The sequence below is a fragment of the Monodon monoceros genome, unplaced genomic scaffold (assembly GCF_005190385.1).
Source record: "Monodon monoceros isolate NGI ecotype Baffin Bay Population unplaced genomic scaffold, NGI_Narwhal_1 Super_Scaffold_21, whole genome shotgun sequence".
NCBI classification, from domain to species: Eukaryota; Metazoa; Chordata; class Mammalia; order Artiodactyla; family Monodontidae; genus Monodon; species Monodon monoceros.
Window position 1 is genome coordinate 170,118,645 of NW_021703778.1, and position 25,332 is coordinate 170,143,976.

A 25,332-nucleotide genomic window follows, 5' to 3' on the forward strand; every position below is an offset into this window, starting at 1 on the left:
GCGGGGGCGGGCCTGGAACCTGCCCTTCTCCAGGGCTCACCGCAGGTCCCAGCCAGCCCCTCCGGCCCTCTCGGCCTCCCACCCCATCCCCTAGCTGAGTGCTCGTGGCTGAGCTGGACCCCTGTACCTGAAGTTCAGGACTGAGGTGGCGGCGTACGGGCAGCTGTGGTGTATGTCCCCTTGGGCTCTGGCCACACAGGTCTCCCTCTTGAGTTGGGGTCCGTGAGCTGGACCCCTCCCTCCATGATGCCTTCCTCCCCCTGGGGCTAAGTCCAGCTCCTTTGCCCCCCACTTGTGGGCTGGGGCGTGTCCAACGTCAAGGGCCCCTGGCCGGGAACCTCCAGGGAGCACTGCAGGCCCCGCCTCTGCCTAGCTGCCCACCTGCTCTGCTCTCCCTGGCGGCTCCTCCCCTGGCTCCCCCCTCCCCCTTGCTAGGTTGACTGCCCACCTGGGGCTCCGCTTTCCCCACCTGACCCATTTCCCCTTCTCTGTGCCCCAGTCACTGGGCTTGGGACCCTCTGGGTCTCACCCATCCAGCCCTCTACCTAACAGGTTGGTTTTCCTCGCTGAGCCCACACCTGTGGTTACCTGGCCCTGCCTGCTGCCCCGCCCACCTCCCACCTGCTTGCCTTTCGCCTGCCTCTCCCCCAGGGCAAGGAGGCCCTCCCCCTCAGGGTCACCCAAGTTTCCGGTTGGTCTCCAGTGCTCGTGGCCCCCCTCCCCTACCATCCACAGAGGCCTCCTCCCATGGGCCTGGCCTCCCAGGCTCTGAGTGCCTGTGGGCTGCGGCCAGACCTCTGTCCTGCTCCCTTCCCCCCACCCCAATCCCCCCAGACTGCTTGTCATCATGTCCTACCGGGCCTGCCTGTACGGCCGTCCTGCATCCACGAGTCCCAGGCTCTGCCTTGCCCCCAGCCTCATGGCCGTTCTGGGGGCTGCCACCTGGCCTGTCGCTTCTGTTCTTGCGCTTCTCTTCTTGCACCTTCTCCTGTCATTGCCATCCCTACGAGCCACCTCCCTCCACCGAAAACCAGGCTGCAGGTGAGACTGGGCTCCGTGTGTTTTCTAGGAGTGTGTCTGGCTTTTCTGGGGTCTCGCCTTGCCGGCGTTCTAACTTTCTGCCCCTCCCCAAGGTCAGCCCGTCCTCGACACCCTGGCGGCGACAGTCGGCTGAAGAACTGGATGGAAGAGGCAGGAGAGTTGCCCTGGACCAGCGCTCCTTCAGGACGGTCACCTGGCATCTCATGCCCACCTGGTGCCCCGTGACTCCCTCCTGGTTTGGGGTGAGTTTCTTGCTGTTTTGGGACACTACGATTTCATTAGGTTCAGCTCACATCTCTCAGTTCAAGGATGTACACATTTAACCTGGGAGGGGTCACTTCCAAGGGCAAGTCCTCTTCTACACCAAACATGGGGCTGGGGTTCTGGAAGCTGCCTAGAGCCGAGACCCCTGTGGGCCAGCATGGTAAGTGGGGAGCGTCCCCCTCAGGTCTGGGCCCCTGAGAACCAGCTCGGGCAGGGCACATAGTAGGTCCTCACAAAGCTTTACTGAGCATGTTAATGAAATGAATAATGGTGCATTTGCCCTCCTAATCCCGGCTAGTGGGCTGCTTTGGAGATGTGGAAACAGGAATGCTTGTTTGCTGTGGAGCTGGAAAAACATTTCTCCCCACAAGCCATGGTAACGTCAGTCGCTGTGAGAAAGCTGGTTTCTCACACATGAGGCCTTGATAATGTCTTTTAATCAAGTAGTGGTTTTTTGAGTGAGTTCTTCTCTTGGCCTCTTCTCCTCACCCCTGAAATTGCAATGAGATGGGAACGTTTTGTTTGTTTAAATAAAATCAGTAATGGTAGAGCAGAAGAAAGCAGGGGATTACAGCCCCACGATTCACTCAGGGACTCCTCATTTGTTTATCTGGGGTTCACTTATTCAAGATGCGTTAATGGAGCCCCGGGAGGCCCAGGGTTGGGACTCTTCTCTGGGTGCCCAGGACGAGCTTTGCCTTAGGACTAGAGGGTCTAGTCGGGTGCCCCGGGAGGTCCCATGCGGTGACGTGGCTGTGTGGCAGCGAAGCAAGGCGGACAGGGAGAGAGGGGGCTCTGCCGAGGGCATCTTGCTTTCTACGGTCCGGGCGACTGAGCCCATGGCAGGGCTCACGGAGGGGCCTGGGAGTGTTTTCAGAGCCAGCAGCCCCAGTGGACTGTGGCGGCCTCTGTGCCCCACAACTGAGACATTCGGGGTAGCTACTGGGGCACTTAGACGGCCGGGGTGGTCCAGGGGGGAGATGGGAAAGGCCTGGATGATGGGGGGCGAAGTTGACTCAACTCCCCAGATGTTTATGGAGGCTCCAGTGGGCCCAGCACTGTCCTGGCCCCGATGCCAACACCCCCCCAAAACCACCTTGATGCTCATACACGGCGTCTGTCTCTGTGACAGGGAAGTTGATGGACGGGGCTCACGTCAGAGCCGGGGGCCCTGCCTCGGGGTACGCCCGCCTGTGTGTGACCTGCTGCCCAGTGGGCAGAGCGGCTGGACCCCCTGCACTCCCTGAGGGTCTCCGGTTTCCAGCAAAGCTTCCATAAGGCTCTTTCGTCAACCAGATTTTGGAGACAGCTCTTATGTAGCCCTGCCCTTCTCCCCTGAACTGGAAATGGGGTAGGGATGGTATTTTTTAATAACACCTGGCAGTGCAGGTAAAGAGAGGTAGAGGTATCCAGACCCGGGGGCCGATGCCTTTGTCTGCTTGTTTTCACTCCCCGGAGAGCCCATCAGGCTGCAGAGAGGTGGAGAGGGTGTGCCCAGGTCTAACTCCAGGGAAGGGGCACCGGGCAGACTCTGCCCCGTGACATTTACTCCGCAGCTGGCCTTTGCCATCTGCAAACACAGTGACGTGGAAGAGAGGCCCGGGAAGGGAGCTTTTCAAAGGGCAGGATGCGGGCTCTGGGGTGTCATATCCAGAGCTTACCAGAAAGATCCGTGTAGCTCATTGGATGCAGCCAAATGCCCACGGCTCCTGGACTCTCCCTCGGGGATGTCTCGGGACCCCCTCAAGGTGGGCTGGGCCGAGGGGCAGAGTCAAGGTGGAGGCAGGCCCCCAGCCAGCCCCAGACTTTGCCAGCCCCCCGCCCCTCATCCTCAGCATTTGGGGTGGCCTGTGTTTGGGGTGTGTTGTACTTTAGAGACACTTGTGAATGCTCAGTCTCAGGCATACACATATTCCGGGTTTTGCGTGTTATTACGCAGAAAACAGAGAAAAATAGGTCAAGGTCTCCATTAAAGAAGTCGAAACATAACATCATCTATCAGCTTCGCAGCCGATCAGCCCAAGAATTGCAGAAAGGCCGTTATCAAGTGTTGAAAGAAATGATCATTTTCAGGAAAATTCCGTTTTGATGGATTGGCCCATCCCTGAGCAGTAAGGGGTGGAACGATACCCTCGCTGGCCAGGCAGGCAGAGGACCTTGTCCTCTTGGCACGAGGGGTTCTCTGGCCACTTGTCTTTGTGCTGAGCTGGTCCCCGGGGCCACCTCTAGCTGAATGCTTCCACGTGGGCACAGGTATCAGGGAAGAGATTGGTGGTCTTGCCCGAAAGCTGGCCCTCGGGTCCCACCTGCTTCCCCCCAGGTGGATGAGGAAGGGGCCTGAGAGCGTAGCCCAGCCTCTGCGCTCCCAGAAAGAAAGAAAATGCCCCCTCTGTCACCCTCCAATTTCCCACCTGCAGGGCCCCTGACCTAGAGCCTCCTGACTTGTGATTCAAACCCCAAATGTATTTCCAAGTACATTTCTCCAAATAATGTCAAAACTGGCAAGACTTAAGGGCAACAGGATGCATGTGTTTCTTATTCATTCATTTACATGAAGGAACTTAAATGTGGTTTTTTTTAATGAGCAATCTGACTTCCAGAAAGAAAAAAAAAAATCACCCGTCTTTAATGAGCTTGCTAATGAATTTTTCCTTGAAAAGAGGAAGGCGGCTTTACACAGAAGGGGGTGTGGAGGGAGACAAATTAAGGCCCCAAAGGGTTAAAGGGCAGTGGACAATGTCGAATCCGGCATTGTCAGCTGAACCAGGAAGGCTTCGGGGCACTGGGAGCATTTTCTTTTCAGAAGACTGACATTTAACAAGTTGCAAATGAGTCCCAAGAACTGGTTGCCTTTTCCTTCTGCGTCTTTGAGCCCTGTCCCCTGTCCTCAAGGAGCTAAGGGAGTTGAGTCCAGCCTGATCTCCCATCCCTGGTTTGAGCAGATGGAAAATTCTGGAAAAGAGTTGTATCTTTCCGAATGAGGCCATCTCAAGCGTGGGGTCCCCATTTTGAGAGGGAGAGGCCAGTCTGGGTAGGGAAGGAGGGGAGGCTTTTTACTCTGGTGCCCAGTTCCAGTGGGCAGCCCCGAGTCCCAGCTGCCTGAGTGTGTCTTCAAGAAGCCAGGCCCTTTCGGGGGGAGGGGTCTGCAGGAGGGGGTGTTGCAGAGGTAGCCTCCCCTCCTGGGTATGGAGTGAGTCAGTGTTTTGGAGCCAGGAGAGGAGGGGACCAGGGTGCCCTTGGGAATCCAATGGGAGGACACCGGCCTCCGACGGTATCGCCTACCAGTCATCCCCACACCCTGCAATGCCCGTGGGAGAGGCCCCTAGTTCATTTGGATCCTGTGCCCAGGTGAGCACAGAGAAGGGCCCGAGAGGCCCGTCTTTGGGATTCCCGCACGGCCTGGAATTCCTAGTGCTTTCCAGATTTTAGACACTTGGTCCCTTATCCCAGTCTTTATTGTGAGGGCTTTGGCTGTCCAGAGCAGAGCAGGTGCCGGGCAGCCGAGGCCGGGGTTGGCCCTGACTTGGGGGAAGGGTGTGTGAGAGAGGAATTAATTATGGGGGAGGAGGGTGGTGGAGGGTGTAGTCATGACTCTCTTAATTGCTCTCCAATTTCTTTGGGCTTCAGAAAAAAATCCAGATGGAGAGTTCTTAAGTCCTCCTTGCTGGGAGTCGGGGGGCCGGGGTAGCGGGGGAGGAAGGCTGCCCACCACCTTTTGCCTGGCGTCTCTTTGCGGAGTGAATAGGGGTCTTTGGCAGGGGCTTAAGGAGGAGACTTAGCCTGGGAGCTCCCAGGGCGGTGCAGATGGAAACAAAGGCCCAGCAGAAAGGAATGTGGGGAGCCCCCCATGGAGAACAGCCACCTGGGGATAATTGGGAGGCTGAGAGCAGATGAGTTTTCCCAGGTTCTGTGAATACATTCTCTCAATAGAAGGTACCTTTTCTTCCCATGAAAAGAAGGAAACCTCAATTACCTTCCCCTGAAACAGAGTGTGTGTGTGTTCCCTCTTGGTGGGGGGAGCTGGGGCTCTGCCGAGGGCCCCTCGCCCTTGTGTGTGTGTCGGGAGCTCCGAGGCGCGCAGGCGAGAGGTGACACGATGCACGTCTAACCAGCCACCCCGTCGGCGCGACCCTGGACTCGCCCGTGCTCCCCCGTTCTAGGGCTTTCTTTTTGTGAGTTTCTCAGGAGGAGGCATCGGGGTAGCTGTGCCTGTAAACAAGAAGCTGATCAAATCAGACCTGATGCCCAAGAGACAGCCAAGGAGACGGAACTCAGGGGTGGAAAGTTGGGGCAGGAGGCCAGTCAGGGGGCCAGAGACTGACTGCACGTCCGTGCCGGCCATCCGGGACCACGGCTGTGCTGGTCCTTCTGCCTTCCCAGCCCTTTCTCAGTGCTGTCCTGTGGGTGGGGATAGAGGCATTCCTACCGGGTTGAGAAATTGGGGGTTTTGGGGCTCGGAGATCACAGGGCTGGTGTTTGCAATTAGAAGGGGTAAGGGAGGGGGAGTCGGCAGGGCCTGTGGGGTTGGGGGCAGCCCTCAGCAAGGGGATCCTCTGAGTTGGAGGGAAAACAGTTTGCACCACCACTGCCCCAGACAGCCCCGAGGGCTCAGACCCCTCCAGAGGAACCAGGGGCAAAGTCCCTGCCATGAGGGGAAGGAGTCCTGGGTCTCAGTCTTGGCCAGTATCTTTGTTACTGCTGGCTGCTGGGCCTCAGTTTCCCCGTCTGTAAAATGAGGCAGTAGCCTATCAGTTCTCTGTATTCTGTGAGGCAGGAGAAGCATGGGGTGTCAGCGCTAGAAAGGCAAGGGCCCTTTCCCCAGAAGAGGGGAGGGAGAGCCCCAGGTGTCCAGATTGGGCCCCCACTGGCCTCCTGGCTGAGAGCAGGGCACACCCCTGCTACTCAGGCCTTGTCAGTCAGAGGAGAGAGTTCAAATCGGGTGCTTCGGGCACCTGAGAGTCAGGCAGCGGCCCTGAATTGGCCCTCTGGGACCTGGTTCCAGCCTATGTTCAGCTCACACTGTGGGTGTGACCTTGGCCCTTGTCTCCAGCCCTCTGGGCCTGTTTTCCCATCTGTGAAATGGGACAGTACAGGCTCGAGGTCATCTGAGGGTCTTTGGAGCTCTGGATTCCTTCCAGTTGCTCAGTGGTCATCTGTGGGTGGTTTGTTTGCTAGGTCTTTAGAATCAGAGGGCTGGAGATCTCTGCTCCTTTGCCTTCCAACCCCCCTCTACTTTATTATTTTTTTTGCGGTACGCGGGCCTCTCACTGCTGTGGCCTCTCCCGTTGCGGAGCACAGGCTCCGGACGCGCAGGCTCGGCGGCCATGGCTCACGGGCCCAGCCGCTCCGCGGCATGCGGGATCTTCCCGGACCGGGGCACGAACCCGTGTCCCCTGCATCGGCAGGCAGACTCTCAACCACTGCACCACCAGGGAAGCCCTACTTTATTATTATTATTTTTAAATTTTTTATTTTTTTTTGGCCGTGCTGAGCATCATGTGGGATTGTAGTTCCCCAACCAGGGATTGAACCCTGGCCCCCTGCAGTGGAAGGCGGAGTCTTAACCATTGGACCGCCCAGGAAGTCCCACAACCCCCCTCTACTTTAGAGACAAGGAAACCAGAGACCCGAGAGGGCCGGGGTGGCAGGCTGTGGATGTGAAGCCCACCGCCCATGGCCAGGCAGTGCGGGAGCAGTCATCAGCCTGTCTCCGTGGTCAGCTTTTTGTGAACACAGATCTAATAGGACTCGCACTCCAAAGCAGCTCCAAGGGGCTGCCTGCGTGCTGCGGTGCAGGGATTGCATTTATGGAACATTCTTCCACACAGGTGGGCTGCCGGCCAGGCCTGGAACACCTTTCTGGGCCGTGTAATGAGCCTGGCCCCGTGGCTGCAGTCCCAGGAGGGCGGGCCTGGCCGCACCATCCCCTGTGGCTCACCCTGGGCCTTTTGGTGCTCCGGCTTTGCTCAGCTGAGAACTTCCTGAAAAAGCCGTCAGGGAGGCAAGTTCTGGAAAAGCCATCAGTCACCGGGCCTGCCCCGGCTGCCCATCTCAGACTCAGTTTTGCAAACATCTCTCGCTGTCTCTTTGTGCTTCAGAGTGTGGTCATAAAGCGCTCACAAAACCCTCGGTCAGGCCTGCGCCCGGTGATTACCACGGTGGGCTGCAGCCTTTGTTTTGTGACCTTGGTTGCTACAATACCTGCAAGCTGAAATGAGGGATGGAAAAGTTGCCCGCTTCAATTAGACCGGCAGACTGCCTTTCCCAAGGCTTCCTCTGCCACTCTATCCATTAACGGTAAACATAAGCCAAATAGGCCTTAATTCTCTCTAATTGCCCACTCCTGAAGCAAAGAGTGAAATTCCAGGAAGAGGCGTATGTAAACATCCTCCATAGCCCGGCCAGCTGAAATTAGAGGGCTGATGGGGGCCAGCAAGAGCGAGGAGGACATGATTTCCAAAGCTGTCCCAATTACCTGTCCCATTTTCATAAATGAGCCCATAATGTCTAGGGCCCTGGCCTTCACAAAGGTACAGGAAATTAACTCCGCAAAGAGCTTGCATTTGTCGGGGAAAGTTGTAAGAGGGTGCTCGTTACTCAACAGGTAGGGAGCGTGAGATCCGAGGCGAGGCTCATGGCTGTTTGTATAAACTACAGGCTCTATTTCTGAGAATCACCGTTTTATTAAAAATCATCCTTTTCCACCTTTCCCTGCTCTCAACATCCACAAATGATTTGTACCAAAGACATGCCCGATCAATGAGGCCCCATTTGCCCCCAGAAAAGGGGAACTTTAAAAATGTTGAGAGGCAGAGCTAGAATTGTCTAATCCTCTTAAGCTCCAGAGGACGTTTTCCGTGTAAACAGCAGTGCTTCCTGCGTGGATTACGGACACAGCACACGTCTTTATGAGGTCTTCGACCAGTCGCTTGCGACAATTGTTCCTCTGGACCCTCTAAGGAGGCCTTGTGTTCTCCTTTGGTTCCAGACACTGACTCATCTCTGCAGTGTCTCCATCTGTTACGATTTCAGCCTGGCACCGCGGTGCTCATACATCACGGCAGACCCAGGGCTGGGACACGCAGCTCGGAAACCAAGGCACGACTTTGCCGGGGCTGCGTCTTCAAGGAGCAGCCTGGGGTCTGCATGAAAGTTAATTACGGACAATCAGGAACTCTGAGGGTTCCTGGGGCCCCTGGGCAGAAGCAGGAAAAAACCCAGATGCTCTGAGCTGCTTTTGATTTCCTGGGTCCTATTAAAAGACACCAAAGAGAACCAAACCGGAACGACTCACCAAAGCCCTTTCCCGTGTTTCTTTGTCCCACGGGAAGAGGCAGTGGCTGTGGTCCTGCTGCATTGGCCTCCCCAGGCGCTCACAGGCTCCTGGGGAGGGCTGGAAACTCTCCCGGGGGCGTCCAGCGCAACACGGGCACCCAGAGAGCCCTTAGAAAACCAGTCTACCCTTAGTCACCCATGGGCTGATGACTGCTTGATTAACACTGATTTTTTAAAAAGACTTTCTGTTTCTTGCTTATAAAAGCAGCCAATTAGGTGAGAACGGTGTTTGGGAAGCTCAGGGCCAGGGAAGGAATTCTTACAGGGATTGGAAGCAAGAGGTGAGCCCTCTGTGCCCAGCCAGGTCTTGGGCACCCCAGTGAGTGAACCACTGGCAATAGGGGGGCAGTGGCAGCCGGGGCGGGTACCCAAGTGGCTTAAGTCAGGGCGGGGGGGTTGGAGAGGGTCTCTTCCTTCCTCGGGGTTCCTTGGAGGACCATGGGGCGCTCCTTTTTCATTCTCCTTTTTCTCTAGGTTTTGTTATCATTCTAGCCCCTCCCCTTACAGGGCTGTTCAAACCTCGGCCATCACAGACCATCTGTCAGCCACACCTGCCCACCTTCACTAGAGCCTACTGAATGTATGTTCAAAATCAAGTCCCTCAAAATATTTTTAATAAATGAACAGCCTCTTTTTTTTTTCTTCTGAGCAGTTTTAGATTTACAGAAAAAGTGAGTGGCAAGTACAGAGAAGTCCCATACCCCGCCCCCCATCCCCTGATGTTAACATCTGGCATTAATGTGGCACATTTGTTATCACTGAGGAGCCGACCTTGATAACAGTTATTCACTGAAGTTCATGGTTTATATCATTCGGGGTCACTCTTTGTGTCCTACAGTCTGTGGGTTTTGACAGGTATATAATGACATGTGTCTATCATTATTCAACACTTTTTAAAAAAACTTTAAGGCAAATACTTGAAGTCAAAGACTTGATGTAACCGGTCAGGCTTTTATATGGTGCTGATGAAAATTTGTATGTAATTGTTAAAGTGAAGGTGTCTGTCCAGGCAGCATCATCCTTCATCTTCCATCCCATGGTTTTAGGACACACTGCCCATTCAAGATTCCACAACCCTGGTGTGGTCCACAGCCCACTTCCCTTGTCTCATCCAGGGCCAGGCGCCCAGCTGACCGCACTCCCATCATGCCTGAGCACATGCTAATGCTGGCCTGGCTGTGCCCCGCGGTGCCCTTCCCTCATGGTGGAATGTCCTGCCAGGAAGCCTTCTACCCAGCCTTCGGGTGTGTACAGCTCAGCTCTCACTCATGAAATGGCCCTGAGCCTTTGGGTTCCATAAATGGGCACTTAGCATTATGGGTGGCACCAACCAACCCAAGGGCTCTTGGGTTGAGAGCCGTGTCCACACCGCCACACCTGCCCCATCGGCTTCAAATACCCCCGGAAGCTGTGGTGGGGAGCTTGGCGGGTGAGAGAGTGAGCCAGTGCAATGAAAAGCGAAATGCTTGGTTTCACCAATTCCACGCTTGCTAGAAGCTGGGGCGTCCCTGCTTCCGTTGGGTGAGATTCTATTTCAGTGACCCAGTGCTTTCTCATTCCAGCTGAAGCCGTCTCGAATCCTCCGTGGGACAGGACCGTGGACACGCCACCCCAGTACCCTCCAGCTCCAAAATCGTAAGTTGCTGGGCCGTGGGGAGCACCTCTGTGGTTGGTCACCAGTGGGGGCCGGCTGCCACCCAGAGCAGCCTCGTGGGAGGGGCTGGTGAGCGCTGGTCCGTGGTCCGCTCACGGGGAGAGGGGTGCCCGGTGAGCCCAGTTGAGCGTGCACCTGGGGGGCTTGTGTTCGGAGGCAGGACCCCCCCAGCCTCCTCGTGTCGTCTCTGTGGCAAAAGAATTCTATAGGCGGCTTCAAGTGCCGCACCCCCAAAGAATGTTTCCTCTTTCACTCCTCTAAATGAATGGCCCTTTCATTGCTGAGTCTCCCTTTGGCTCTTATGCCGCAGGGCAGACTAGGATGGAAGTGGCCTAGCTGGGGGGCCCTTCAAAGGGCCAAGGAGAAAACGCGGGCCAAGAGACCAGCCTCTCAAACGGGCTTCGAGCTGCAATGACCTTCACTTACCTTCCCCCCCTTGAAATGTCTGGAAAACGGAATGGACAGATTTTCTGTCTTCAAAGTTTCCGGCTAAACCTCTTCAAGTTCTTTATTGTTTGGGACTGAGACACTCAGCAATGGTAATGGGTAGTTCCTTTTGTATTTGCCTTGAAAGGCCAAAATATTTTTATATGGCTACAGACAAAGCCGTCTGTTTTAAGATGAACTCTATGTCCGTCGTTTCCCACCGGGGAGATCGTGTATACCGTGTGTGTCTCTGTGCACTCTTGGGTCTTGAAACAGGTTTCTCATGGGGATGGCCATTCACAGGGGTCCACGGGGAAGCACCTGCCCCACCAAAGGGGCCTGGGGACTCTGACCCTCATCTGTGTAGGATGTGACCCCCGGGGGCGCGGCGGGTGTTCTGGCTGCACTAACATGTACTCTGCCTGTGCCTGCATCCGCCATGCATATGTGTCAAGGACTGTGGGTTGTGTGCACCTTGGTGGTTAACTTGGTGGGAAGAAGCTGGAAGGTCAAATATACAGTGAATGTTCTATTGTTCTGGTTGGGAGGTCATTTTGCTGGGCTCTGTTACCTGGTCCAAATAAGTGAATGGATGAATAAATGAATGAAGGCATGAAAGAGTGAAGAAACTAATAAATAGGTAAAGAAGCGTACCCTGAAGGAGATCCAATTTGATGCACAGGAGCTCGATAGATAAGTCAATAAAGCATTGAATCAATATATAAATAGGGCCACGCAGGAACCGATGTCAGGTCATCGTGGACTAAGGGAACACGTGCAATTCAAGTATATAGCGCCTAAAGTTTGTCCATAAAAGAATAAAGCCTAGATGAAAGAATGAATAAGAAGTCGAGATACATAAACCAGTGGTGAGGGTGAGATTATGCGGCCCGTCAAAGTGAAAAGATGCAAGAGAAAGGGCACAAATGATTGAAAGGAAGAAGAAAAACGGAAAGACGCAAAATAATAACTAAGCAGGAAGATAACTTTTAAAATTAGGGGGTGAGAAAATATATAAGGAGGACTGTGTCAGGTTATTAGGAGCCAAGCATTAGGATCAGTCCAGATACATGCTCCAGCCATAGAAAAAAAAGAGAAACAACAGAGGAAGAGTTCAAAAGATAGTCAAAACCGAAAAAGGACCCAGGGGACCAGAGATGAGAGTTAACTTTAACCAAATTTTTCTAACTCTGGGCACACATAAATAAATAAACACTGAAATGAAAGAAAGCCAAAAAAAAAAAGAAAAGAAAAGAAAAAAAAGGAGAAAGGAAAGGATGGGATGAATAAGTAGTGGACGTACGTGGACCCAGATGGGAGCGTGGCAGGAGGGGTTTTGAGTCATCCAGTCCTGGGACCTGAGGTCTGTTCCATGAAAGGACTAAAAAAGAGAGAGAACAAAATAAAACATCTAAATAAAAATCAAGAAATATGGAAGAAAAAGTAACAAGTGTTCAGTCCAGGAATACATTAGTGGGTGAATAAATAAACATATAAAAGAAGGCAATGCTAGGAGTCGAGTAATAGACTGTCATGAATCAAGGGTTATGGTTGGTCCAATTCTAAAAGCCACAGTACTATCAAAACATAATAAGTATCTCCAGAAACAAGTGAATGAGTATCTAAAGAAACAAAGACATGATGGAGTGAGGCAGGGAGGGGCCATGGCCACAGGCACTCCTGAGGGGCCTGTTGGAAGGTTGTAATTAATCTTCGCCACTGTCTGGGCACCAAAGATCCAGGAGGATGCAAGAAGACAGATGAGAAAGGAGGAGATTTGGAAAGCTGCAACAAAAGAGAGAAAGAAAGAGTTGAGAGGTGGTAGATGGGTATATTCTTGGGAGAGGGTTAGGTTAAGAGTGATAATAAAGGACCAGCCCAAACTGTAGATCACAATGGGTCAAAATCTGGGCACTCATTCCGTTAGTAGAGGAGTATATACCTAATAAGAAGAGAAACACAGCAGGAAGGAAGAATGGTATGAATGAAGGAAGGAAGGAAGGGACGAACGAGACGTGGAGAGGCAGGGCCCCAGGATGCCGTTTGCAGGTAACGTTATAGGATTCATCACTTCATGGCACCTGAGCGCTGACGAATGAAAGAATGCAAGAAAGAAAGAGTGAGAGAGCAAAAGAGAGAAACGGTGAAAATGGGAGAGAAATGATAAATCAGAGATTAAATTAGAAATGAAGAAGGAAAAAAGGAGAAAGGTAATATATTAACAGACAGATAGATAAATACATATATAGGAGAGAGCAGCTCTAGGAGTAAGAATGAGAGGGGGGCCTGAACCAAGCACAGTGATGAATTCACATCTGGGCTTCTGAGATGGGCCTCCACCTACCCAACCAGGAGGCAGTTCAAAGCTGAAATGCATAAGGGAGGACGTCAGTGAGGCCAGGGAGGGGAAGGCCCACTGCTTGTAGATTATCATGTATCCAATTAGGTGCCCCTGCCAGCCAGAAGTGTAAAAACAATCACCAGAAAGAAAGAAAACCTGAATGGATGCATGAATGCATGAATGCAAGAGTGAATGAGAAAAAAGATTTGCAGTGACCAAGGAGGCCGGTCTTGCAGGGGTGTTAGGAATCATCAAGTCCCTGGTGCCTGATCTCCAAGAGAAGGAAAGGTGGTAAAAAAAAAAAAGGCTGAGAGACTGGTAGAAAAAAACAATTGAGATTGGAGAAGAAAATAAAACAATTTAAAAAAGGAGTAAAGAAGGTAATAAATTAGTAAGCCATACAGTGAAGTCTGTGAGAAGGGACTGGTTTAGCACAGACCATCCACATTAATTCAAATCTCCGGCCCCGAAGTTGATAAATAATAAAAACAATCACATAAATAAATGCCTGAAGGAATAAATTCACACATTCCATGAGAATGTGAGAAAAAGTTTGAAAAATTATAGGAGGGACTGGGAGAAAGAAAGATGAAAGAAAAGAAAAGAAAATAGACCTATGGAAGAAGAGGCACTTCCTGGATAAGTACTTACATATAATAAACAAATATTATTCATTAAATACAATAATTAGTAAGAGCTGAGGTTCATCATAAAGAAAGAATAAGTAGAGGGATGGCTGTGTGAACAAATGAATGAGAAGGATGATTTTGATTAATTCACGTCTGCACCCGAGGCTCACGGGAATAAAAGAATGCAAAAAAGAGAGCGGTGAAGGAGGGGCGTAGACAATTATGACAGGATGGATATTAGCAATAAAAACATATTGAAGGAATAAATCAATACGTACATAATTCTACGAGAGAGAGGGCCATGTTAGAACAAAAAAACGAGATGGCACCGCGAGCCAGGAATTATGACTGATTCAAAACTGGGCTCTTGAGATAGTTAAATAAATCCTCAACCAAATCACCAGTATGAGGAATTAACAAACAAAAGCGAGCCCCACATGGACCGGTGCTGAGAAGGCTCCAGGAACCACAGATTATGGTTAATCCAATTCTGTGCACCTGAGGTCCATAAATAAAAGAATAAATATTGAAATAAAAGAGTGACAGAAAGAATGAATGGACCCATGAACAACTGAATTAGAAATGGAAATGCCTGGAACGGCCAGGAGTGCGTTGCCCATGGGATTGTCACTCATCTCACTCCGGACACCTGAGGTTCCTAAGAGTGAAAAGATGCAAGAAAAAAAAAAACAAAAAAAACCATCAGGGAGTCAAATAAAGAGGTGAGGGAAGGCAAAGTGAAACAAAGTGAAAGAGAAAGGCGGGGTGGGGGAGGGACTAATAAAAAGCTAACGAAGATATGGGTGTGTCTGAGAGGAGGATGTGTTAGGATTAGGGATGAGGTCGTCATCAATCCTAATGATGGATGAGATCATCCAATCCCCTTTTTTAGGGCAAGGGAGGATGGAGAGATGAAAAAAAAAAGAAGTGAAAAAAGGAGAAAGGAAGGATGATAAACATACAACCAAGGTGATAAATGGTTAGTTAAAAGAGAGGTTGTCTGAGCAGGGATTATAATTAGTTTACATACGTACTCCTTAAATAGATAAATACATCACACCTTTCCAAGAATAAATGAAAAATAGAGGAAATACCCGACCCAAAGACAAGGCTGCATCTTCCAACCTTTTATCATCTTTATGTAATAAAATATATGCAATTGAGGTCCATAAATAAAAGAATAAATAGCAAAGTGTAAAAGGTGACTAAAGGCGAGGAAGAAAGATAGCAAAGGCAAATAAACACATGGGCCGACGATGGTTATTTTGCACATGCAGTTTTGACTAATACAATTATTTCCCAGGAGACTGGTAAGTAAAAGAATACCCAAAATAAGAAAGAAAGGAAGGGCAAATGCATGAGTGCGTAAGTGAATGAATGAATGAATGAGAGGTGGTGCTGCCTGGACCAGGGACAGGAGGATGTCGCTCGCGGGAGCCTGATTCATCCTTCTGTGCACCTGAGTTTGTAAGAATGAAGGAACGGAAGGAAGAGTGAGAGAAAGGGAGAAATACAAAAGAAAGGAATAAGGAATCAAAATAATGTATAAACGAATAAATAGGAGAAGGGAGAGCTTCATGAACGAGGGGCTGTGATTAATCGAAAGTCGTGCTGTTGAAGTCGGTAAATAAAGGCGTCAAATCTAAATGAATGAACGAATGAGTGACTGGAAGAAATGGATGAATGACTGGAAGGAAGTGAGGGAGGAAGGAAGGAAGGAAGGAGGGAAGGAGGGAAAGAAGGAAAAAGGAAGGAAGAAATAGTAGGCAGAGAGGGAGGGAGGACTCTTCCAGTTTGGGGTCCCTGGGTTCCCGCCAGCCGAAGGGAGTGGGTACCAGGGAGGCGTGGCTCTTGGCATGTTGCGTGCTTGTTACCCGCACTTTCTTGGCGGGAGGGGCTGGCTCAGGAGGACCCTTGCCTTGGAGCGCCACTGTCACACCCTGGCTGCGGGGGCCATTTCACTTCATTGCCCTCATTCTCAGTTTCCCCATCTGTAAACTCGGAATGGCGTCAGCTCCCCGCTTGGACGGATCGTGGGGCAGATGCTGTCCTGCGTGTTGGCAGTGCCCCGTCGGAAGGGCTCAGGCCCCGGGCCCTGCCGAAGGTTGTGGGAACTGGACGTGGGTCACCTGCGAGGGAGGCTTTTCCCGCCAGGGGGCAGCAGAGGGTCAGGGAGCAGGAGACCCTGGGGGCTGTGTGGGCCCCGCCCGCTGCGCTGTCCTGGGAGGGGCGCCACTCACATCCAGGGCCTGTGCAGGTGGCTTGGGAAGGGGGCCAGTAGGGGCCAGATCACCAGAAATCGTGTTCCCGCAACTTTCCGAAATGTGCCCGGGAGCCCACCAGCCCGGTCTTCTACGGGGTAGGCTGCCTTCCCTTCTCGAGTCAGGGGGTCCCGGGGCAGGTGCCTCTCAGCCCGGGGTTTGCAGAAGTGGTCCCAGGATCCCGGCCCCCTCGCCTTGGCATCCCCAGAGCCGGTTTCAAGGCCTTGCTGTCTTCTCGACTGTTTTCCGATGTACTCTCTGTATTTCGGCGGAAAGCGCATTTGCACTGTGTGTTGTTGAACTTGTCCTCTCCCCTCCTGACCTGCCTTCCCCCGCCCCCCCCGCCCCCCCCCCGCCGGGGTTGGGGGCTGTTTGTACTGGCGCTTCCGACCCCAGGGACGCCCTGGTTCTGTGCAGTCTCCTTTCTCTGTACCGGACAGGATTTGTGCACTTGTGTGTTGTGTGCCTGTGTTTGTCTCTAAAAATGAGGACCAGAGGCCCTCTGGACTTCTCGATTCCTATCTGGGACATTAAAAAAAAAAACTGGATTCCTAACAAGCGCCCTGAACAGGAGGAGCCAGCTTGGCTGGACCCAGGATCCGTGGCTGGGAGAGCGGGGAGCGCAGGGGGGTCGGGTGCGGCTGGGGCTAGCGTTTTGCCTGGTGGGTGGGAGGTGCCATGTGTCTGGGCCACGTGAGCAGGGCCTCGTGGGCCTGAGGTGGCGCTGGGGCTTCAGGGCTCCGCACGCTTATTAACCCTGAAGACACCTGCTCAGAGAGGGTCTCCAGAGAGCCCCCCAAACAGCCCAGGTGTCATTGTGTGGACCAGAGTGGGGGTGGCAGGGGCTTGGGGCAGGAAGAGCCTGGGAGGGTCTTTTTGGAGAACCCTTGTGTGGTTTTAAAAGTCAGCTGAGGGTCGAGAAGACTTAGAAAGTATTGGGGAGCAGTTGGGGGCCACGGCCATGTGCACAGAGGAAATAGGGAGGGACAGGAGAGCAAACCTCTCGGGGAGCCTTCTCCCCAGGTCCGAAGGGCTGTCGAGGGGGTCACGTGGATGGAAATGGGCTGATGGGAGAATGCCCCAGGGGGGAGGGTGGGTTGGGATTGGATGAGTTCTGTCTGTTTAGGAATGTTGAGGGCCTGAGGGTCATCGGGTCAGAGCTCTTAAGAGCTTGGGATCCAGCATTCTAAGGGTCTCCAGTTCTGAGATGCTGAGTTTCAGGACAGGGCTTGAGGGCTGTAGAAGCCGGGGGTGGAATTTCCACATGGGCCCCCATCTGGTTCTGTCCACGCTCGATCCATGAGGTCCAAGATGGGATCTCAGCACTCCTCTCTGATCAGGGCTTATCTCAAGTGTGTGTTTCTTCTTCTCACTCTTTGAAAAAAAGACAAATTTTGTCTGTTGACTTTGACCTTTGCATGCACCCCTTGCACAAATCCTTCCCCTGGTGACACCAGGAGCTACAAGTCTCCTTGGATTTCTGTACAACTCCCAACTCCCTCCTCAGGAAGCTTGGCCTCGGGGCTGGCCTTCCAGAGGGTGGAGGACGGAGGCTGGGCCTCTGGGGCAGATGGGCCAAGGGCTCCCCTGTGATCCTAATGTAAACGGTGTGGATAGCACATGACCTAGAGCAGGAGATCACCCATCGTTCGACATGTCACCCATCTTTATTTCTTCTCTTCCGATTCCTGTTTATGAGCACACTTTTTTTTAATGGACATCTAATTTTTTAAATGAGCGTTCATTTTTTAAACCTAATTGCCATTCTTCACCACATACACTTCTTTTTTTTTTACATCTTGCCTTTTCCACTTAATATTCCATCGTCAACATTTGTCTTTCTTCCATAGACTTCATCACGTCACTGGCTGCCTTGTGTCTCATTGAGAGGCTATGTCAATCATTCACCACATCAACCTGCTATTGTTACTATTGCTATGCATAATTCATCTTTTTTTTTTAATGTTACAAATTATGCCACAGCTAATGGCTTAGCACACCCACTTTTTTTTTTTCATTCTTACCAATTATTTTCCCACACCTAGAAATGATCATGGTATGTCAGTTTCATGGTATGTCAGTTTCTCCTGCTAGGCTGTGAGCCCCTTAAGGGCAAGAAGCTTGTTGAATTGATCTTTGTATCTCTAATGCCTGAAATGTTGTAGATGCTAAATGTTAGATGCGAGGATGGAAGGATGGATGAAGATGTGAGTGAGTGAGTGGTTGGTTGGCTGTTAGAGGAGAGGAGGGAAGGATGGGTGAATAAAAGGATTGGTGAATGAACAAATGAACTTCTTAGGGTTGAGTTTGTTGAATGAAAGGCCAGGAATTTTTGTATGGATATTGACTAATAGCAGAAGGCTTACAGCATTTTGTAACGTCCAGCGATGTATTAGCATTTTGTTACGATATTGCTAGCTTATCTCTGTTAAAAAGTGTTTTTCTGTCATTTTAACTTGCATCGCTTTGATTACTAATGACGGTTGAACATTTTCACATGTGTTTGTTAAAAAATTGCATTTTATCTTCTGTGAGCTGTTTGTCCAAGTCCACCGGGTCATGGCTTTGTGATGAGACTGTCAAGGATGGAACGAGTGTCCTCAGGACGTAGTGAGCCCTTCCTCACTGGAGGCATTCAAGGGGCAGGCCAGGCAGATACTCGATGAGGGTGGCTTTAAGGAGGTTCAATTAGTGGGAGTGGGGTTGGCCTAGATGACCCTCCATTTGACTTTAGGATTTTGCTTCTCCCTGGGAAATGGGCATATTCCCTCTGTCAGCCCAGCAGTATCTAAGGCCACATCCCCCTGGTGGGCTTGTGCATTAGTGGTTTGTAACCTCTAACCTCACCCTCTGTAACTCTTGTGGGGCAGGAATATCTCTTTGACCCTCCAGGCTCCAGAGAGCTGTGCTACCGTCTTGTAGAGTTCAGTGGTGGACTTCCCACCCGCCCCCTCCCCCATTTCACCTCGAGGAGGACAGGCCCCTGCACCTCCACTTGCCACCTCTCAGCGCAATCAGCTGAGGCGATCAGCTGCCGTTTACGTTCCCGGGGTCCTGTGAGCAGATGTCCCCTAGGCCTGCGTGTTGGTCTTTGGGGTTTAATTGATTAAGGGGACATGTCGGATCAGGTCTGATAATGAATCCTTCAGAAATGGGACAGTTCAATTCCGTGAGCCGAGGAGCAGAAGGGACCCCATGTTCTCCTCGGGCTTCCCCTCACGGCCCACCCCAAGGCTAGCCGGGGCTCAAAGGTCACCGTGGCCATTCGGGGAGGGCGCGTGACCCAAGGAGGGCTTGCCCCTGCGTTCCAGAACACGCTCTGCTCTCAGCCAAGGGCCGCACCTTCCCACCGACCCTCTACTATAGCACCGAGTGCTGTTTGCCTGTATTGGAATTTCTCACCCACGTGTTTGCCCCAGCATCGAAGCTCGGGAGGCCAGGGATGATTCCCAACATGATTTCGATCCATCCATCCATCCATGCATTTGGCCTACGTCTCCTGACCTGACGCTTTGGTCTTTCCCTTTCCTGAAAGCAAACCTTTTCCTCTTGGGCAGGCTGTGTAGTGCCATGGGCTGTGGTTATGAAGTGAACGCCCTTATTTGTGGCTTCTCCCTCCGGGGTCACTGCTCTGAGCACGTCCCAGCTGGATGTCATCCGCCACCGTCACCCACACGGCTTCCTTCCCCGTGGCGCTTTCCCATGCATCACACACCGTGAGGGAACCAGGGCCGGGGTCCGAGAGCGGCCCCCCTCCCCCGCCCGTGAGCGGAGATGTCCCCCCCCCCAGGCCACCCTGCCTGGTGCATGGTCCCTGTCATAAGCTTTGCCCTCAGCCTTTCAGCTTCCTCCCACCAGATGGCAGTGGTTGTAACTCATCCCTTCATTCTTTCATCCCTTCATTCGTTCACTCAGTCCACAAACGTGTGAAAAGATCCGCCGGTGCTATACTAGAGCTGGCTCACAGGACACATTCCAACCATCCCCTTTCCAAGGAAGAGATGAGCATGTTTGCCAGGGGCCATGTTTGTGTGTCAGTAACAAGGCGGGACCCTTGATTTAGCTCCCACCCCTAGACCCGAGTTCTGTTGAAAGTTTGGTAGCCCTCTCCAGCTTTGTTCCTCCCCAAACTAAGTTGATTGGTAATCAGCAAACTGTGTTTCTTGGTGCTCAGAAATCATAGCCCGTAGCCTCAAGAGGCCAGAATGAGAGCTGGGGGGTCTGAAACGAAAGGCTGATTCTGCCCGTGAGCAGGCTTTCAAGTCATTAGAACACCCTGATCTTGCACAAAGAGGAACTTAGAGTCATTCCTGTCCCTTTGAGATTTGCTAATTCTGGGCTCTATTTAGAGAAAATTGGGGAAGGTGATTGCTCGCTTGGATGGCAAGGATCGTGCCCCATGCGGGGTCTGCACAGAACAATCTTTTGGCACAACAGGGCATCCGAGGCACACAGCGCTTGGCGAACCCTGGTTGCAGCCCCCAGCATCCATGCAGGTCCCAGGCCAGGTGGCATCCACCCCACCCCCGCCCCCTGCCAACTCCAACTTAGCTCACTGCTACCTGCTTGGGACAAGGCGTAGATCTAGGGGCTCTACTGAGAATTCTGTAGTTGCTTTATCGCCTTGGACAGTGGGGGTGGTGGACAAAGCCAGGACCCTGGAGCTGGACAAACGTGCGGTTTAAACAGATGGCGACAGCTTGAGTCTGTCTCCTGGGGATACCATGGCACACCCACCTCGCAGGGCTGTTGTGAGGCTTGATGTAACTAGGATCTTGAACTGCGATTCTGAAAGGGTGTGCGCGTGCCCCCAGGGGTGGGTTGGGGGTGGGTTGACAGGCCAGGAGGGGCAGCCTGATTTGGGCAGGTTAGTGGGAAATCTTTTTGTCAAACATGCAGTGGGTATTGTGGGAACGAACGCTAAATTTGTATGGCGTTCGAAGGTTAGATGGTTGTAATTTGGGCAGGAACCTTCATGCTGGGTACTGACGACCCCTTTGGGCAATGCCCTGGACCCCCTGGGGTACGCGTTCACACCTGTCTCCGGAATCGGAATCGGTTGGAAGGCCCCATCTGTGTCTTGCCTACCGCTGTGTCTGGCCTGTGGGCGGCACTTATACTCCACGAGAGACCCCTCCCAGCAGTGTCCTCCCCCCAAAATATTAGGCACCAACTGTCAAAGACACTATACCTCTCCCCACTAATGTCCCCTCACCCCATTCACAACATTTGGGCTCACATGTCAGCAGCCTGGGTGCCTAACACAGTACCAGGCCAGTGGTAGGGGTCACCTTCCATTTCTGTTGAAAGGATGGATAGGTAGATGGTCAAATAACAAAATTGTAACCCAATGCAAGCGACGGTTGTTTATAACCTTTACTAAGAGATTGTATTTTGTTCCTAATTAACCTGTTAACAGTTGTTGTATCTCACGGACTTTTGTATGATGTGTGTTGTTCGAAAGCCAGGACTCTTGCCTCTGGCGTCACTTGATGGAACTTTCGCTGTGTGATTAACGAGTCAGTGTTTTGTGTTAGAAATGAGAATCTGGGGGGCGCTTAACTAACTGTGTGGTGTTGGGCAAGTCACTCCTCCTTCCTCTCTGACCCTCGGTCTCCTTTTCTCTAAGCCGTGGGTCACCAGAAAGCTTATTACCTCACAGGGTTGTTGTGAGGGCCCAGGGCTGCTAATGAAATGCTGGCTGTCACTGAGAATGGTCGCGTGTTGGGGGCTGTCTGGAAGGGAACAGGGAAGCCTTTCCTAGTTCCAAGTGAATAAAAAGTCAGCCTTGATCTTATGCTAAGATTGGATTTCCAACAGTCAGTGGGATGTGTAAGGCAGAGGCCCAGCAGTTTGCAAGCGTGTAGCGATGTGGGCCCAGGGTAAATATTGGTTTGGTTCATGAGTGATGGCTCTTTCCCTTCCTCGGAGCCTGCCTTCCTCTCCCCTCGCCTCCTGAGCTGCTGCTTGTCGCGTGCAGGGTGGCTGCTCTGGGTTTGCCCTACCTGTCGCTGCCTGGTCCGTGGAGGGGCTTCTGCAGACGTCTGTGGGTGCCCCGGGGTGTTTCTTAGGGAGGAAGGCTGGGGGACAGTTTCGAGAGAGCCCGAGCAGGTTCCTGGGTAACATCTTTAGGGACTAAAACACTTTCTTCTGCCTTTTAAGGGAGAGGCCCGTGCTCCTAATTTCCTCCACCCCCTTCCTTCTTTCCCTGACTGTAAGGTAAATAAATTGAGTCTTCAGCCCCCTCCATGGGCCTGGAACCAAACTTGGGGCTGTTCCACGCCCACGAGCTCCCTGCTTGATTGGCGTGTGGGCCCATTTTACAGATGAGCAAGTTGAGAATCGGGGACCGCGGAGCGTCAGGGCCAGGACTGAACAGTCTTCCATGAAAAGCCGTGGGGCACTCTTTCCACTTGGCCAGACAAGCCCTCCCGGTTACCGTGGCCAGCCTCTGTCAGCCCAAATGTGCCCCAGTGTGTCTCTGTCCCCATCACGTGCCTGGCAGTGCTCCCGTGGAGGCCACGCTCTCCAGAGCTCTGCCCTGCTCTGGAGGAAGTCCCAGGAGGCACCCCTGCAGGGGTCATTTTGGATCGGGGGTCTCCACGTGACCATGGAATTCCTTTCCTGGCCCTTGTCTCACGTGTGTGGGACATCAGTGTTCTGCTAGAACATCCCAGATTCCAGCCCAGGTGGGCTTGAGCTGGGGATCTTGTTGAGTCCCTCCCTCCCGGCCCCTCCCTCTGTGGAAGCCTCACCACCCTCCTGGTTTGGCCTCTGCCTTTCACAGCTTCAGTGGGCTCTGTCTGCACCACGGCCACCCCATGTCCTTGAGAACTTGTCCGAAGCTCCCGAGGGGCGGGCCCCACTGTAGGGACAGGTTGGTAGGGTCCTCCTCTCCGTAGACTGTGGGTCTGTGTGTAGGTGTCTGCTCCCTGATGGACCTCGGTCCTGTGTGACCCAGGGGGAGGGACTTTCTCAGGTGCCTGGTGTTTTCAGGGCCTTGTCCTCTTGAGGGGGGCAGGCCTGGGTCCCTGCCTCTGGAGGGCAGGTAAGAAGTCGAAGCTCAGTGAGGTCGTGTCTAAGCAGCTCTTAGACTCCCTCCCTGACCCTGAGACCTACGCCTCTCTGACCCTACACCCCCTCCCTGACCCTGAGACCTACGCTTCTCTGACCCTACACCCCCTCCCTGACCCTGAGACCTACGCTTCTCTGACCCTGCCTAACAGCCCTGCTGTCTACACTAGTAGGTACGTAATAGGCGCTCGCTGACTGGTAAGGCAGGGTTTTAGTGGATGTGAAAAGCTGAATTGACTGTTGGCTGATGTACACGTTGAATCTGCATGCGTTTCTGTAAGAGAAGAAGGTGTGTTTTCTTGGCAAAGACTCTTCAGGGCAAAGCCTGAGGGTCTTTGTCTGCGCTGGGGGCTCACCCCAGGGGGCGGCCGCCGGACGGACCCTCCTGATGGAAATAGCTGTCTTCTGAACATTGTTGGAAATATTTATGTCTAGAATAAAACTTTATTTGGGCTAAAATGTACTCCTATGTGTAGTGGTCCAAGTGATTTTTTTTTTTTTTATTAAGTATAGTCGATTTACAATATTGTGTTAATTTCTTCTGTACAGCAAAGTGACTCACGTGTACATATATATGTTCTTTTTCATATTCTTTTCCATTATGGTTTATCACAGGATATTGACCATAGTTCCCTGTGCTGTACGGTGGGTGGTCCAAGCGATTTTGATGACGTGGCATTCGGCAATTCCCAAGTGGGAGGTGTCCTGGCCCCGCCCATGCCCTCTCTGGGCCTCGGGAGCCCTCTCCTTGGGGAGGGGAGGTCTTTTACCTGAAAAGTCTTTGTCTGTCCTCACCATTGGTGACAATCAGCATTAACCTGTAAGGCACATGCCCAGTCTGGGATGCAGCCCTGGTCAGCCAGCAAATGAGGTGGGGATCGGACCCCAGACCTTGATTCCTTTCTCCTCCTCTCGCCCTCCTCTCCACCCCCTCAAGCTGAGGGGCGGGACACTTACCCATTTGAGTTCTGGTTCTGGCATCACCATTTGCCAGCTTAGTGGCCTTGGGAGGGTTACTTGGACCACCCCGAGCCTTGGTTTTCACCCCTGTAGAATGGGTACATAATGACAGTGTCCGCTCTGGGGTTGCTGGCTCAGTGCCTTGCTGCACTCCATATATACTGGCTCTGAGATCAAGGTCTGGGGCTCGAAGCCACCTAAGCACCTTTACGTGTGTGTGGCCTGGATGAGTTTGCTCACCTGTAATCCGGAAATAGTCACATCTACCTGGCGTGGTTACTGTTGGATTCAATGAGATTGTTCATGTGAAAATAAATGCTTCGTTACCCGGCCTCCCAGTTGGGGCAGGCCACAGCACCCTGCAGCCTGTGGGCCCTGGTCGCGGAAGCCCTGGGCTTTCTGGAACTGCCAAAAGGGGGCTGCAGGGTGGAGTGGAGGGCGTCAGGGGAGCACCCGGCCAGCTTTGGAGGGCAGCGAGGGAAGGAAGGGTTTGCTTTTCAGTACAGAGATGTAGCAGCTTCAGAGGGGACGGGATTGAGGTCCAAGTGCGCAGGATCAGGGAGAAGTTTTAGAAAGAGGAGGAAGCTGGTAGTTTAGAGGACACCCAAGTTTAATTGGCAACGGGTTGCACAGGAGAGCTGGCGTGGGTTTTAGCAAGGCCAAGCATCCTAGATTTGGGTTAGTGAGTGGAGGACCATCAGAGGTTCCTGGTGCAGGGGGGTGTGATGCTTCTGGAACTCTCTCCGGGAGGAGGAGACCAGGTGTGGGGTGCCAGAGTTGAGGGGCAGCAGGTAGAGGGCATGGGCTAGTGGCTGGGTGCTCACCTCGCCCCCATGGCTGCTGGGGGCCAGGGCCCTCTCCCCGTGTGGTCCAGGCCCCTGAGCGACCCGTCTCCTAACCCTCTCTCTGCTCCTTGCCTCCAACGTGCCTGTGTGCATGAGAACTCGTGTCCGCCAGTGAGCCCAGGAGCGGGTGGCCTTCATCAGCACCTGTGTCTCTCTCAGCCTCCACAGCCACGGGGATACCTGCACGCGTTCCCGTGGGACAGGCCGGACCCAAAGACTCTGGACCCGGGCCACTCCCCTGCATGGAGGGGCGCGTCCACCCCGCCTCCCCACCCTCTGACTGATGGACTTCACTGATTTGAGTGTCAGACACGCGGGCTGGACCCCTCCCCACCCCTCATGAACCCTGAGACTTGGGGGAGCGCCGAGCCTCGCTGTCTGCATCTGTGAAATGGGATCGGACGCCTACCTCACAGGGCTGTTGTGAGGGGCATGTGACGCGGTCGCAAAGTGCCCTCCCGGGGGCTTGGCACACCCTGTTGTGTCTCAATAAATGTGTTTC

At 52.8% G+C, this 25,332-nt stretch overlaps 1 protein-coding gene across 2 annotated transcripts; it reads left to right on the forward strand.

Moving 5' to 3' along the window:
• LOC114904408 lies at positions 1 to 25,332 on the forward strand. 2 transcript variants are annotated; one of them, XM_029238306.1, is made up of 4 exons: positions 1 to 1,041; positions 1,134 to 1,283; positions 10,203 to 10,275; positions 24,990 to 25,332. In XM_029238306.1, the coding sequence occupies exons 1-4, from the start codon at positions 748 to 750 to the stop codon at positions 25,112 to 25,114; spliced, it is 642 nt and encodes a 213-aa protein (XP_029094139.1). In that variant the 5' UTR covers positions 1 to 747; the 3' UTR covers positions 25,115 to 25,332. The 2 variants fall into 2 exon arrangements, with proteins under 2 accessions (XP_029094139.1, XP_029094140.1); XM_029238307.1 differs by lacking the exon at positions 24,990 to 25,332 and adding an exon at positions 10,605 to 14,647.